This window comes from Varanus komodoensis, unplaced genomic scaffold, assembly GCF_004798865.1.
Source record: "Varanus komodoensis strain SLA01 unplaced genomic scaffold, ASM479886v1 scaffold11, whole genome shotgun sequence".
In the NCBI taxonomy this organism is placed as follows: Eukaryota; Metazoa; Chordata; class Lepidosauria; order Squamata; family Varanidae; genus Varanus; species Varanus komodoensis.
Window position 1 is genome coordinate 17,678,304 of NW_025335317.1, and position 16,708 is coordinate 17,695,011.

A 16,708-nucleotide genomic window follows, 5' to 3' on the forward strand; every position below is an offset into this window, starting at 1 on the left:
ATGCCTTCCTTGGATCAAGCCGATTGCTTTGCAGCCGTAAGAGCTAAGACAAGAAGTTGCCCTTTCCCAAGATGGCTGGCCTTCCAGACACCATAAAGCAAAGGCGTGGAACCTCTGGCTTGCACAGCCTCCCCATCTGGCCTGTGGCCTCCCCCACAGCACTCAGGACTGCTGAGGGTTTTTTTTTAAGCTTTCATTTGTGCCTCCGGAAGCTTTAAAACAGAGCTTAAGTGCCACGTGGGGGATTTGCAGAGAGATCTAGTCACAGCTGAGGAGGGACTTCTTGCATGGCCCCCGATGCATGGAATTTCGGCTTGGAAAACATCTCTTAACTCTGAGGAGAGGGCTCCCTCCAACCTAATTGCTGTGTGGGTGGAAAGGGTGAGAGTTGGGATATGAATATTAGATGTGGAGGAGAGACAGGGAGAATGTGGGAAGACTCTGCTTCCTTTTTGCTTTTGCCCTACCCTCCACCGGCAAGTGGACCTTGGAAGGTTACCCATGAAGGAATGTGGCTGCAGGATTTTAAAATGTTCCCCAGCCTGTTCCCAAGAAATGCACAGTGACATTTCTTGAAAGCTGGAATTGCAATGGGAAAGAAAAATTGTGCTGTTTAAGCCTTCTGCTACATTTTAACGTTTAGTGCCTTTGCTCATATGCATAACTTAGTTTATTCTTTGACCAGATGCTTATATTTAAAATTATAATTGTATTAAGTTTGGTCACAAAAATCATGCTTTCAGTTGGCTTATTTCTGAACAGGCATGTGTGAAAATAACTGGACTGCACTCCCACCGTTCCTCTTCACAAAAAATGACATCATCTTTATATGTGCAGTGCTGTTCCATAGATACTCATGTAGATACTGAAGAAAACTGTTTAAATAAATTAAGCAGTAAAGGCTACCTAAATGATCTAGAGAGCCTCAAGAGGGGGTTGCATGCTGCTGAAATTAAAAATATTTACCTGAAAAAAGAAATGAATTTGTAGTGCCGCTGAGGGACAAATGTGGGTAAATATTTGGCATTTATGTATTGTTTTACAGTGTTCAAAGGTGCTTTCCATACATTACACTGATGTTCCTTATAACAGCCCAGTATGGTGAGGTTAGAATTATTAGCCAATATTTCAGATGTGGAGCCAAGGCTGAAAGAGAGAAGCTTGCTGAAATTCATTTGGTAATGAATTGTGGGGGACAGATTTCTGGTTTGCAGCTCAGCCACTAAGAATCAAACCAGGCATTGTGTGAATAATCAGTGGCTGTATCTCCTGATGTACTTTTTTTTTTTGACATGTAGCTGCTGGCCTTCTCAGTTTGGATTAAGATCACAGTGCAGGCATCACAGTGCAAGCAGGGAGAGAGCAGCATCATCCCAGAACCATTTTTGATGCAAATCCTTCCTCTGGAGTCGCTACTGGGTATGGAAAGGAAAACATGGGGAAACAGACAAAATCCCATATGTTTCCCACTTTGGGCTTCTCCAGATGAGGAGTTGTTCCCACTGTTTTACTAAGGCTTCTTCTTCCATTTTCATTGTGGGAGGAATCTCTACGTAGATTTTTTTTTTTTTTTTGTGCATTTCTCTGCCTTTCTCTACAAAGTGGCACTGTGGGATAGCTGCACAATAACAGACATGTGACTTCTCATGAAGCTTTTGTTCTGGTATGTTGTGGTCTAAACTTTAATACCAGCTTCGACTTTCCTCACTCTAAAGAAGTCTACAAAAAAAGCTGCGAAGCAGGGGAGAGGCTCTGGAGGACGACAACATTGCAAAATAGGCCTGTAAATTTCTGTGAGAAGGGACTGAAAGACCACAATGCATGCCTCTTGCAGAGACACCTTTGTGGCTAAAAGCAATTTCAGGCTGGCATGATTTGCACTGGGGAACTGCTGCACTGGGATTGTTTCCCGCCCCAGGTTCCCAATCCAGATGGGTGGAAGGGGCAGGGGCATTTTCTTTAGAAAAAGAAAAATACACTGGCAGATCTTTCCACAGACACCCCCTGCAACAATGTGCTGGAGCCAGGGATAAAAAGGCTTTCTTCCACCTGGTTATGAGGGATGCCCCTTTCTCCGTGCACCGCAACGCGCCTCCTTCAACCTCTGTATAGCATATCCAGAGGAGCAGCACGGCTGCTGTGGGGAGGAGGGGACAAAGAAGTCCACTTCCACCAGTGCCACAGATCTGGACTAACCCAGTGTTTGGCACAAAGCCATCCTAACTCTGTAAGGAGGTCTATCAATAGTCTGCACACAGCAAGCTACGGCGGTTGAACAACTTCGAGCAGATCCGATTTAGGCACCTAAATGCAGCTCTCACATCTCCCTAAATGCTTTAGTGCATGACAGCTCCTCATCTGAATCGAAAGGAAAATACCAAGTTCAGAATATTAGTGGTTTATGGTGCCAATCATTTAAAAGGATTTATGACATAAGCTGGCAAAACACAAACCTTAAATGAAGGCAGAATACACCTAGCCTGAGCTGTAAAATTGATTTTAAACTAAAAAGATTATTGAATTGTCTGTTTCCTGAATTTGATTTGTGACAGTGTTTATGTTCACTTTAATGCATTTGACTTTCCTTTCGTTTTGGTCAGAAAAGCAATCTCCAATTTATTAAAGCAAGTTTCACAGGAGATCCCTCACAAGCACACACTTCCCCCTCTCTCAGTACATTTCATTTGAGAGAGCATCTTCTTTGCTGTCTTTTGGAAGACTTGGCTACTAGGTTCAATTTTACTCCTTATTGCATTGCTCCCTATCACAGACTCTCATGTTAATATCAAGAGACAATCAGAAATGTTACTGCATAAACAAAAGCAAATCTTGAAGCTTTTATGTCATTCCCATACAAAATCATATTTTGATGCGTTGACATATTTTAATTTTACAACCATCAAAGGGGTCTAATCAACATTATGAAACAGCCGCCTTGCAAGTTTTATTCAGGGGTGGCAGAAAAGAACTTTGGAGTTTTAAGAACTCATCTGTAATCAAGGCAGGATTTATATCTTGCCACCAGATAGGAATGTCTCCTATACAGCATTGGACTCATAGGAACCACTCTTGCGCCTCCTAACTGCCTCTTGTGGCTTATACTACAGGCAGAGACCCTGTACCTCCAGGTGTTGCTGGATTCACATCTCCTGTCAGCAAAGACAATGGTTGTTACCTACAGATTATAGTGATTGTAGTCCAACAATTTTTGGAGGACCAAGGGAAAGCCTCTGAAAGGAAAGGGGACACATTCTGTGTATTCAGGGGCCTTCCTGGCTGAAGCTAGCAGGACAGAAGGAGCAGTGGAGGCCATTCTTATCTCCGCATCCTCTGATGGTTGCATGTTACACTAGATGCGATTTTCTTGTGCGCATACTGATGGGCTCTGAAAGGAGAAGCAGCCTGAAAGAGGCTCAGAACAGCATTAATCCTGGCCTCTCTGGTTTCTTCCCTTCCCTGCTTACCAGAACACCCTCTTCTCCATCTCTTTGAGGTTGATTTTCCAACCTTAGAGGGCAGCCAATGCAGTTCTCTACATTATGGTTGCAGGGGACAGGGGACAGATTTCAAACTCTCCCCTCTGAGGTCAGGGTGGCTATCCCTGACCTAGGAAGGGGAATCTTGCCAAGCTGATCTTGGATAACTCCGATAAGCCACTGTGGTACTGAGAAATCTTAGAGCAGACCATTGTTTCTGTCTGTGATTGCTAAAAACCAAATGTGCCATGCTGAAATACCACAATGGTACCTGGATGACTGAACGGATGAACACTGGTAAAAAACCACCATTATGTGAACCCACCCACACTGTGAGTACCAACTGTGAAGTAATCCAAGTCACAGCAACTTGAGGTGTTCTGCTCTTCTTACAAGTTCCTTGTTATAAATCACAGAGGAGGGATATATATATTCCTCATTTATATTTTATTATATATCTATGACTATATATTGATATATGTATATTTGAAACCATGTATTCTCTTGCCACCACAAGAAACCCCTTGAGCGCCACAAAGCCACTGCAGTTGCTTCCTCACCTTTTATGATGATCTCAGATTTAGCAGCATAACATTGGTTAGGTGAGCTGAGGAAATATTTGTTCCAGACCACTAAAGTCCAGACTTGTTACACAACATACTTGTCCTCTTGCTGTCCAAAATGTCCATGGTTAGGAGCTAAACCTGGTCATCTTGCAATACCTCTGGCAGACTCAGGAGGGGGATTCTCAGTGGGAGGAAGCCAATTCAGTGCATGCCACACAGCCTCCTCTGTGCTGGCTTCAGGGAAAAACATGTGGTCTTGAAGAGAAATTGGAAGCACCACAGAAACTTGTGAATGCATGCTTTCATTCACCAGCAGCCTTTCCTATGGTCTATCCTATTCAGGGCTAGCTTCACAGAGAGAAACAAAAACAAAAAACAAGACTCCAAATTCTGCTCTCCCACTTTCTTCCTTAGAGTTACTTTTGGCACAAGCTCACACAGACGCACTTGGTCTAGAAAGACCCCGAATGCTTCACAGAAAGCAGCTTTATTCTCTATGCACAATGCTCACACATCTGGAAGACCTCCTTTTATGCGCAAGACCTGGCTTTGCAGACACTGCCTGACTCAATACAGTCCATAAGGAAATTCAAGGAAGGAGCCAGTCATTGCCCTAACAGGAAATCATTACACCATCTATGCTTCTGCAATTCAGCGATCCCCGTGTTCTGCACAGTTAGCTCTGAGATCCATGTCCCAGCTTATGTGCCTGTCTTTCCCAGAGAGAGCCAGATAGCTAGTTTCTTTTTGGTCTTGCTTGTTCTTCCTCACACTCTCTGTGATGTCTTTGTACGTATTCCTAATTTTCCTCATCTCCTCCTCTCCGCATAGCCTTGCGATTACTTGCTTTAAATTGCCACGCTTCCTGTTCTTGGACTTTTCAATAAAGCAGGATTGCTGATTACAACAAAGCACAGGCCCTGCCAAAATCCAAGTACAGTGCTATGGCTTGCCGGTATGCAGGCCAGGCGTAGCACATGCTGCCTGACGCAAAACCATTGTTCCAGCACTTCTGTTCCAGTCCCCGTCTGGAAAGCCCCCTGCTCTTCCTCTGCTGCCGTGGGAGGTTCTTCAGGCTGGGGACGGAGCACAGGAGAGGAGGGGTGCGAGCGGCGAGGGCAAGGAGCTCTAGTCTTGTGGCTTGGGGCCCTCGTGGGGTCAGCCATGTGTCGAGTCCACAGCAACAGAAGGCTGGTGACTGCTCTGAGGAGCCCCACTGGCCACTTTTGTGCTGTGGCAAATGCCACAGCAGAAAAGCAGCTGACAGGGCTCTTCAGAGCACCTGCTGGAGGCGGTGGTGGGCTGGGGAGCGGTGCAACGCACCGCTCTTCCAGTTCTGTGACCTCATGTGGACAACATGTGGACATCGGGTGGACCCATGCTTCATGGGGGGCCAGCTCTGCTGGGATGCAGTGAAAGTAGCTGGGTTATTGCCTCTTTTCTCCTTTCTTCCCCAGCCCTACAACTGGATCCCACCCACAAGAAAGGCTGAGGTACATGCCTGTACTATGCTGCTGTAGTCTGGGATATCTTCAGGAACCGTGGCTTCATAGCTGCTCTGAAGGAAGATCGGTCGATTGTCATTAACATCTAGCACAGTAACATGGACAGTGGCTGTCCCGGTCCTCCGTTTCCCTGTGGGGCCATTATCTGTGAGAACAAAGGAGTCCATGCAGTCTCTTACCATTCAGGAAAAAAGTACATTCTACCAAACAACTGAAAGAAGCCCTGAAGCACAACAGGGGCAGCATACTCCAGATCACACCTTCTCTTTGGTTTACAGCCCATTTGCCGAATCATTCCACACAGCACCCCATCCCGAATCCCACTTCATCTGTAAGCCCACACCTGCTGGAAAGTTGCCCTAGTCCAGTCATCTGAGATGTCTCCATTTTGCTGGATTTTTATCTAAGGCCAGGCCTGACTGTTATGACTATAACTGCAAACTCTGGGCAGGACTGAAGCATCCTAGAACATCTTCCAGTTGGCAATGCCAATGAACAATATTAGCAAGGATGAAATGAAGCTAACAAGGAAACCACGGGAAGGTGGCATGGTGTGATGGGCTAAGGTAATTTTTGGGGTTTTGTTTCACCATAAATAGTCGGGGCTAGTCTGCATTTCAAGCAAGATTTAGTAGATTTCACTTCCAATACATGCAGCAGAAATGCCTATTTTACTTTAATTTGTACTGTGCATGTTTACTGACACATGGATCATGAAGACACTGGGCTGATGTAGTGCTTGTCTTTTGCAAACTACACTTCACAAGCCCCCAAATGTCATGCCACAAAAAGACAAAACAAAATCTGGCATTCTGCAGTGCCCATATTAGACAGCCATATTAGAGAGCTATTAGACAGCATGTTCCAGAGCTGGCCAAGTGCTTGGACAATCTCTAGTGAATGTGGGAAGGAAATTCTTTTGCACCTCATCAGGCATCTGTGTAGTCTAGAGTATATATTCTCTACATTGTAATTGGCATCTTGAGATGAAAAAGATAGAATTGGCACAATCTTCTTTGTTACAATTGGTGACAAAAAGGTAAATGTTCAGAGTTATTCAAAATTAGAAACAAAAGTAAGTTATTTAAAACTCAAATTAGTTTCACTGTCAGATTTTGGACATTTTTGAACTGAGATTTTGTTTTTGCTTCTGGATCTTTCGAGTTGTATTTTTGCAAGCAAGCAGTCCTAGCCTCCTAGCACTGTGACTGGGGAGTGGGGCATAGGGCAGGTTGGAGATGCAGCTCTGACACTGGAAAAACACCCTGAGCTGGAGATGTGACCCCAGCCTCAGAGAGCTCCTCTTCTGCCCTCACAGCTGGCGCAGATCTTTCCACACTGGCTGGACTCCGAAGATTATCCTCTGTCTTTGAAGCTGGCATTGGGGTGGGTGGGGGGATATTCCAGGATTAGAGACAGAGAGATCAAGGCATTACTGTCCTCCCAGGGCTTCTGGCAGTGCCTCAACCTTTCCCCCTTATAAGGAAGAAGAAAACACTTAAGACAGCTGAAATCAGCAACCTTAATGTTTTGGAGGGTCAGAGGAGAACAGAAACCATGCTCACCTCTGCGCTTTCCCCACCAATGCCTGTAATCTGTCAAGTTCAGATGGTTTATCTGTCTATATATGCATAGGACTGCACCCCTAATTAATCTTCAGTCGAACCTAGTATGCAGTGATTGACTGCATCCCAGTACATAGTCACTGGGGGGATATTTTCATTAACAAGTTAACAAGACTTCTCCTTCTTGTTCAAAGCCACAAAAGGGTTCCTCTCCAGAACATGGTATCAAAATGTATGGCAAGACCAGAATTAACTGAAGCTGAGTAACACAACTTTATTCGGTTCAATCAAAAATGTTCCTTCCCATAGAATGAGCTCTATGGATGGAACGCAGATAAACGTTTTAGAAATTTGAATGGAATGCTACATTAATAATTTGCATGCATCCTTTGCATACATACATTACCCCTCCAAATAAGCTCAGAGCCCGTATGTGTCATGCACAGAGACAAGAAGAAGAACCAAAGTATTCGGAGTCAGTCCTTACCGATGGCCTCTAAGATGAGTGTATAGGAAGGCACGGTTTCCCTGTCCAGATTGACTACTGTTCTAACTACCCCATCTCTAAAACCAACACTGAACTTTCCATCTTGGTTCCCACCTGCGGAGAAAAGAGAAAAAGAGGAAGAAAAACAATACTTTTAAAAAAGGATTTAAATACACACACCTTATTTTCGAGATATGAATTGCAGAACTAAGATATGCTGTGTTTTATTTTGTATTGTCTTGTTGTTAAACCATCCCGATAAATAAATAAACAAACAAATTCAGGCTGCGATTCAGCATATACTTACCGGGGAATAAACACCATTGAACTCAAGAGAGTCTTGCTTCCAGATAGATAGGTATAAGGATTGCACTGTAAGTCACATGAAAAATAATCCTTGTTTCTTTGTGAATATGCATACACAGGTGCATGTTTTCCTATAAATCTTTGCACAACTGTAGGATAGAACATGATGCTGCTGCGCATGCAGAGCTTTTAGGGAAGGAATACTTTTAACACCACCTAGATTAGAGTCAAGATCTATCCATAAGCATGGAATTTAACATTTGCGGGATCTTGAGGAAGGTCAAGAACCCCAAAGACAGACACCTAGAGCCGAACCAAATTTCAGCTCCGGTGCATTTTTCTCAGAAAATGCCTGAGATTTTTCTTTTTCTTAATCCCCGAGAAATAAAAGACCATTTTGTAGTACTGCCTCCAAATTTTCTTCAGTATTATAGTTTGTGGTGACCATATTCTCCTGCCCTGTCCCCAGTGTCCTGGAATGATGCTAGGAATAGGGAATTGTGAAGGGTGCACAATGGAGGCCCAGCTGCCAACACAGTTGATGGTGCTGCCACAGGTGGTGTGCGGAACAAACAGACCAACCTTAGGGAAGGGAAGGAAAGGAAAGCTGTACTACAACACCTGCCCCTATGAGAAATGTTTGGAGTACGTCTCCTCTGGCGGGAGAAACCCAGTGAAATTGCTCCTCCCCACATTCCTCTGTCCAGAACATGGTGGAGAATTTCAAGAGGCTATTTCTGTGCCGCTCCACAAACCAGTGAATGAATAGTGGTAGTGTTGGTTAGGGTGTGTGTGTGTGGCCTGTAAAATCTCGGGTGTCATTCAAGACTCTGGGCAGCAGAGGGCGAGAATGGACAATTTTTAGGGCCTTTGGAAATAATACATGGCTATTTGCCAAGTACCACTTTGATCAAGCTGGGAATATTTTCATCTTCAAATGGGACTGGATAGAGATGACTTAGGATGCAACGTGATGTATGTTTAGACAGAAAAAACTCCTGCAACTCCCAGCATGCCCTAGTCAACTGCAGCTTTACATTGTTTAGGGTAAGATCCAGCCAAATTCAAGTACTTTTCTAACTGATTTCAATGTGACAAGAAAGCATATGCACTTCTGAGTGACATTGATTTCCATAAAAGAGAGACTACAGGCTTGTGCAGTTTTGGATCAACCAAGCAGAAGTATCCCACCAGTCATATACAGTATTTCATTAAAGGGAAATTAATGCTTTATTTTTACTGCTTGCTAGAGACTGTAAAAACTGGGGTCAGACAATCAACCATAGCCCATGATACTTGGCATGCATCTGGCTTGATGGGTACAAACTGGGCAAACCAGAATCACACACATAAAGATACATCTCTGCGACATCACTGGGACTTAAAATAGCTTACCTCTGGATATATCATGTACTACATTTCTAAAGCTGGTGGTAAAATCAAAGAATCTTAAAAAAATAGCATTGGAAGGAGCCAATAAGACCATCAGGTCCAACCCCCTGTTCGTGCAGGGCTCAATTAACATACTGCAGAGGTCTTTCCAGAAACTCTGCTTTCACATATCTGCTCAATTCTTGCAAAGCTTATCTTATTACACTAAAAGCCGAAATTAAGAAACTTCCATGGAGAAATAAAAGTTTGCAACATTACAGACTAAAATGTATAATTCAAATGAAACTGGAATTGGCAGAAAGGTGGATTACCCCCCAAAAGAGAATTCCTACGATTACATGTATTCTGCTCCATATAAGATGGCACCATGTGCATTTGGACAAACAGTCCAATAACGGAGAGAGCCCTGCTTAAGAAGGGGTAGTTCAAATCCCCATCGTCCTATTTCTTATTGCCTCTTGGAACCATTGCTTAATATAACTGGTCCACGTATCCTGCAGTGGACCTTTAAAAAGAAAATATGGACACAAGCGTGAAGGTATCTGCTATGGAAGTGGCTCTTTTATGTCAACACAGTCCTGAACATTTGGCATGACACTGGTTCTTTATGAAGTGATTCTGGGCTTATTTTTAAACCAGTGTCTACATCGGGATATAACATACCTGACTACACTTCACCAAACACTGCAAATGAGTTCAGCCACAATGCCTTCCTCAAATTGTCATATCCACATTGGACAGACATAAGGCTGCTGATGACTCATTCAGTCTGATGAAGCATAGATAATTCTCAGGAGCAAACAACCCAAAACAGCTCTGCTATCGTTTGTAAAGCATCATAGAAAACATATGCAAATCCCTCTGCAAATTAGCCTTGCAAACCAAATGGCAGGACAAAAAGACCCTTTGGCTGTCATATTTGCATTTATTTATCCCATAGTGCTTTGCACCAATACTCTGCACACACATTCTGAGTGGGAAAGGAGGATGGATATAGGCCAAAGAAGAAATGCTTTCTTGAGATGTTGAGCCAAATAAATGGTAATGGGTTGGACCAGCCATGACCCATTCCCAGTATGGGTGGTGAAGGGTGTGAAGTGAAGGAACTCTATTTGTAAGAGCTGGAAGAGAAAAGTAAAAAATGAGTGATCGTTTCTGCTGCATGAATTTAAGGGAAGAATTTGCAGAGGAATAGGTTAGTTCACTTTTTCTCTGTCAATGTCACCTCCCCCAAACCTTTGGGAAGGGGCAGCCTAAAAATCTGAAGGAAGAAAAAGAAGGAAAAGCACAGCAATAAGGACTAATCCACGTTCTCTGCTTCCTATGAACCAAGTGGCTTCTAATTCCAACATTTTTAATCAGTCGCTACTGAGGCTTGCAGAAATGTTTAATTACCCGTGATGAAATAGCTGAGCTCAGCGTTGAGACCCACATCTGCGTCGGTGCAGTTCAGGCGAACCACCTTGAAATCACGAGCTATGTTTTCTGGAAGTGATACATTGTAGACCGCCGGGAAGAAGGTGGGCTTCTCATCGTTCACATCTAAAACTGCAAGAGAGAATTTGATCAAGGATGACTCTGGGCCATGCCTCAGGCACTCCCTGACATTCTTCGAAGATCCACTGCCAAAGCCGCTGCTACAAGTCAGCCACTCTTGGCAAAGGTTTGGAAGGAGGAACAAACTTTGGCATGGGAATTCCTGAGTAATAACTATGTAACAGTTAGAAGCATTTCCCATTCTAGACGTTTGTCATCTGAGTTAGCATCTTTTCACAAAATATAAAGGGACCTCGTTCTTACAGACTGAAGCTAAAGACATTCCTTTTCTTCCAGCCATTTTAACTGCGTTTATATATGTTATATAGTACTTTGAAAATAAGAACTAGTACCTGAGTTTTGCTTTTTTCTCTTCCCTACCAATCCCCTTTTCTTTCGTCTTGTATCTTTTAGAGTATTATGAATCTTTGAATCAACTGATCTCTAGGTGATGCTGTGCATATGATACACTGCTCCAAAAGCAAACAAAAGACCACTAATTGTACAGTCAACTTATGTTGTAGATTTAAGCATCTTAAAATTAAAAGCTTGATTCTTTTTCATAGATTCAAATAGTTAAAAATGAAAAAATAACAAGTTTATAGATTTTAAATGTTTCATACACATGCATGTAGAGTTTTAAAATATAAAATGTAGAAAACATGAGGTTTGACCTATTAAAGACTGGGGTCTTTTTGGCTGAAGCGTATGGTAATAATGCTGCAAGCAAATATTTATTTATTTCTATACCATCCAACAGCTGAAGCTCTTGTGCTTATCCCATTTATTATGTGCTGTCTTTATTCTTTTAGTTCATGAAACCTATCCAGTGAACTTCTGTAATTAGGTAGACTATAAAGAAAGAAATAAATGGAGCCATTCTTCCATCAAGATATGGCAAAAAAGCATCAGAACAACAAATAATACATTAACTTTTCTAAACTTTAAAGCTTCTTAAAGCAGCCGCCAAGCTTTTGTGCAAAACTTAAAAAGAGATTACAATTTTTAAAAAATACACAAAATGATTCGGATCATACCTTTCATTGGAGTGAATGTGTTAATCTCATAAATAGTACCATCCAACCCCTTTTGGATCTTATTTCACCTATTTAGTATCATCCTCATCCACACACATAACAATAAACAAATACTCAAAGCATTATAAAGTGAGGATGGAGACCCCATCTCTAGTAGCAAGGGGTCTGCTCCTTCCCATGAGGTTGGATAACATGAAAAGATACTGTACAGCACCAAGCACCTTCAGCTTCCAAGCCACTAGGGTGCCATAAATATCAGGGCTAGAACAAATGATGCATGGTCTTTGGAATGAAGTGGGGGCTGCTAGACAGAGACGGAATTCTAAGCAGTCAATAACACTTGAGCTCAGTAAAGAGAAGGGACTGAGGAAGATTCAGGATTAGAATGTGTGAGAAGACAGACCAACAGAGTAACTGCAAGAACTAAGGAATAGCAACAGCTGTTGCTGAGCTTTAATTTATTTTAATAATAATTTCATAGTTCCGAGATACAAACCGTACCTGCCCCTTCTGTGCATTACTGGGTCAACTGCTACGGTTACCTCTCCCTGGGATTGAGGGCAACATCATTCATATTCAAGCTTCCTCAGACCACCTCTTAATGCAAAAATGAGGGCTGAGTTTTTCACACAAGCACGCACCTATTGCTCACCCCCTAATCCCAAGGCTGTTTTGCATGGGCATTTTTTCATCCTTACGGCACTCAATCCTTAAGCCAGCCCTAGAGTGACAAACCCAGCCAAGTTTCCAGGGCAAGGATCCCAGGTAGTGCACTTTGCTTTTTCCACGTCTTAGCAAACAAAAAACGCACACTGTGCAGTAAATGTGGCATCTTTAATTTGATCCACCTTAGCAGAAAGTCATCGAGGCACTAGAAGCGGTGAGAGAACCTCATGCACACTTCAGCGGCAGCACTATCACTGTTTTCAGGCCTATTTCAACATGAGTTTGCAGTAATAGTGAGACAGCACCCAGAGCGTTTCAGTCCTTCAATCACCTCTGACAGTGAGAGTGCTGGTGGAGCTCTTGGACGGCACTCCTGCATCACTTGCAATTACCCTCAGGTAGTATTCAGCGATCCTTTCCCTGTCTAGCACGGCTGTGGAGTTGATCAGACCACTGCTGCTGTCGATGGTGAAGTCCATCCTGGGCATGCCGACCTGCATGCGGTAGGTCACTTGACCATTCAAGCCTTCATCGAGGTCAATGGCTACCACCTAAGAGTGAAAGCAAAAGGGAAGCGTGACTCTTGGACAAGCCGCCCTTCATACAGATGAAGCCAGAAGGCTTAGATTAGCCTTCCCTAAACGGTCACCCTCCAGATGATGGGAACCGTGCTCTACACTTCTGGAAGGTGCCTGGCAGCAGAAGGCTGCCTGGAGCCTTGGAAACCTTGGATGAAGCCAGAAGCCTTCAGTCCCAATAGGACAAACACTTCGTTTACGAGAGACTGTGGAAACTCAGCAGCACATTAGGTTATTATCTGCATGCAATCCCACCACTTTTTATAGGAGACATAAAAAAAAGTCCAAGCCTGTAGGGCTACGAAGATACATAAGGCCACCTACATAGTATGGAATCTACACAGCATCTAAAGTCTGGCCATCCAAAGGAAATGACATTTGCCATCTCAGCACAGTCTGGAAAAAGATGGGGAAGATGCTTCCGCTTTTACAGAAGCTGCAGTCCACGGGCATGGAACCTCTTTCAGACTAGGGCTAAATTCAACTGCAGAGAGGGTCTTGGGGTGAGGAGCTTAATTCCCGTGGTGAGTAGGGCCAAAGACCAAAGGTGTGGGCCCACCAGAACCCAGCATATTTTAAACTAAACCTCATATTGCCGGCAATTAAATATTGAGAAAGGTATTTTGGAATGGATAAAAACCCCTTAAATAATTAGTTGTTGGAAGGAAAGTGGTGGGTCCAGGGAAGAGGCCATAGCCTCGTGGGGAGCCTTAGAGACCTGGACGGGGATGCCAGGAGCACCAGCCCACAGGCAAGAGGTTCAACAGTGTAGTAATCAAATGGTAGTGGAGAAAGTAGCACCACTTTCCCCAGACACCTTTTATTTTGCATATAGTTAAGATGGAAAGCAAGACAAGAGAAGATTCACCTGGAAGACGGATGAGCCTGCTGGAAGACCCTCGGGAATCTCAGTGATAAAAGGTAAATTTTGGAAGGTGGGGTCATTGTCATTAAGATCCAACAAGTTTACAAACACTGTGGCACTACTGGTGGCTCGTAATGGTGGCCTCCCACCTGCAGAGATCAGAAAAGTCACAGACTTAATCCCATCAATACCCCTTTCCACAGCAACAGAGTTTCTATCATACTGTTAGAGTGAAGCTTCTTAAACCAAAAGGAAAAAATAATTCACTTTCAGCAGGAAATCAGTCTTGGTCTTAGAAAATCTAACTATGATAACAAAACAGTTTCATAAATAAAATATTAAAAGACAATAATTATCTAACCTTAAGCAAGCTGTAGCTGTTGCTACTTTTGCTACATAATTATTATGGAACGAATAATTAACACAATGTAGAGAAAAGTCATGCAGATGCTTCTGTGTAAATACATGCCAGATAGATGAATGTACAAGCAAATCTTGTCTTTCAGCAACAGGCTATGGAGAGAGTTAAGTGATTTCAAAGACAAGCACTGAGGAAGGCAAAGGAAGAAGGCATACGGTCAGTGACGGAGACCACAATCTTCCTCATGAGTTCAGCTTCCTGTGCATTTGGGTTCTCTCTGTCCAACACAACCCCTGTTGTGCGAATCTTCCCCGTGGTGCTGTTAAGACTGTAGAATTTATTTGGTGGTCTAATGCTGTACACGAGGGAACCATTTTCTGCTTGGTCTGGGTCAAATGCGACCACCTACAGAGATCAAGAGAGTGATACTACATTGATATATGAAGAGATTAAAAAACCCTTCTCAGTTTAGATTGCATCTGTGCAGCCAGCTCTAAACTGAAGCATGAAATGAAATAGATGGGGATAAATGCATCACTGCAGTCCCATGCATTGCTGCACCTCTGCACACAACAAGTTGAAGAAACTAGCCTGAATCCATACTTCGCTGTATTCAAATTAGACTAAGTGAAGCCAATACCATTTTAATTAATCACGACCAACTTAATTTCAGTGGGTCTACCCTGAGTATGACTAGAGCTAGATTCAAGCATTACATCTTTTTGTGGTGCAACACCACAACATCCAAGCAAAATAGAATTGTAGCAGGTGAGGAACCAAAGTCCCACCCCACCTGCCCAGCATGGGATCACTCTGCTTGTGACCCTTCCGCTAGGTTGGCGGGCCATGTACTTTAAAGTGCTTATGATGCTTGAAGGGCTTCCGGATGGACAGCTCCCGGCAGTACCAATCAGAAGGCTTTCTGCAGCTATTTCATCTCTTCCTCCTTAATGGATTTTTTTTCCTGGCAAGAAAAAGGGGTGGAAGAAGTAGTGGAACAATATGGGAGGGCTGCAAATGAAAGATGACAATATCTGGTGATCCTGTTTAGTCACATGACGGAACAGAGTAATGGTGAAATACAGTCTTTGTCTGGAGACCTTTCATGATCACATCATAAATGTGTTCACTGTTTCTTTACAAATCCTTCCTTTTTAGGAAATAATTGCCACTCTGTTTTATCAAACATCCAATTAAGAAAGTGGTACACAGTCAGTCCCAGAGAATAATATATTCTCTAGGAATAATTAGAATAGGGATAGACTATAGAATAATCCCTGTCGATAATTAGTTCCATCCCAGTCACTAAAGGACACTACTGATTTGCACTCAGCAATTAATTTACAGATACACACGTTCAGATTTGTAGTGAGGCTGCTCACCAACCAGTCAGCCAGAGACTGCCTTGGCGGAATGTACTGACTGTGTGCTAGTTTCACACAATTCTCAGAGGGTCTGTTTTTGAACAGGCGCACACACGTGGCAGCTCACGTGAAGATACCTGCATATATCTTCAGACATATTTTAGATAAGGGTACGTATGTCCTACGATATGATTCGAAAATACGAAAATACAGCTGTCCCAAAGTGATGGTTGCTTTCTGAAGTTGTGATTTTAAACAATGCTGCTCCCAGAGGGACTGTCTTTTGATACCTTCTGCGAGGTGGTACTTTGGTTAGGGTATATTTAGCAAGGCACCACACTGGCCGTTCAGATGGCCTATGCTGCCGCAGCCCAGGCAGTCTTCCAGGCCACCTCGTCCAGAAAGATCACTCTTTCTGGTGAGGCATTGGGGTTACTGCTGCTGGGCAGGCCCTCTGGGGACCCTCACTAGCCACTTTTCGGCTCTGGAATTTGCAGCAGCAGGGAAGCCACCAGTGGGCTTCCCGGAGAGGCCGAGCAGTTCTCAGAATGAGGCAGAGGATAGATGGTGCTGCGGAGATCTGAGCCGGGCATTCTCTAGAGAGGAGCACCTGGCGCAGCTTCCTGGAACGGTGAACAGGTTCACTCCTCAGTCTAAGAACCACTCAGGGCTAGGCACTGGGCCACCGTTCCATGGGCCACCATCCAGCAGCAGAATCACATGCCTGTGTGGCCACTGCTGGCCTCTGTTTCTGCCACCACCACACAGGGCGGGTGCTTGCCAACCCCAGGATTTAGCTCCCTAAGATGTTACCTGGTTCACCCCTAAAGAAATAGCCCTGGTCCTTAAACTATGTGTTTTCTGTGCCAATAGTTGTATATGTTCTCTTCCTGCTGTGCTATTTAAATAGAAATACGGTGTTAGCTCGGTTAAATGATTCCCTAACTTAAACTCAAAACAGAGGTTTTAGGCCTAAATTGCAGAGACAGGAGAGATTCAAAGGA

The 16,708-nt window shown here is 43.6% G+C and overlaps 1 protein-coding gene across 1 annotated transcript in view; it reads right to left on the reverse strand.

Moving 5' to 3' along the window:
* Positions 1-16,708, reverse strand: part of CDH23 (cadherin related 23) — a 598,322-nt gene that overhangs the window by 138,884 nt on the left and 442,730 nt on the right. Inside the window, exons 27-32 of the mRNA XM_044420488.1 lie at positions 14,556-14,745; positions 13,983-14,128; positions 12,868-13,087; positions 10,693-10,845; positions 7,600-7,713; positions 5,544-5,692 (exon numbers count right to left, since the gene is read on the reverse strand). Of these exons, the coding sequence (XP_044276423.1) occupies positions 5,544-5,692; positions 7,600-7,713; positions 10,693-10,845; positions 12,868-13,087; positions 13,983-14,128; positions 14,556-14,745 (972 nt within the window). The remainder of the gene's footprint in view (positions 1-5,543; positions 5,693-7,599; positions 7,714-10,692; positions 10,846-12,867; positions 13,088-13,982; positions 14,129-14,555; positions 14,746-16,708) is intronic.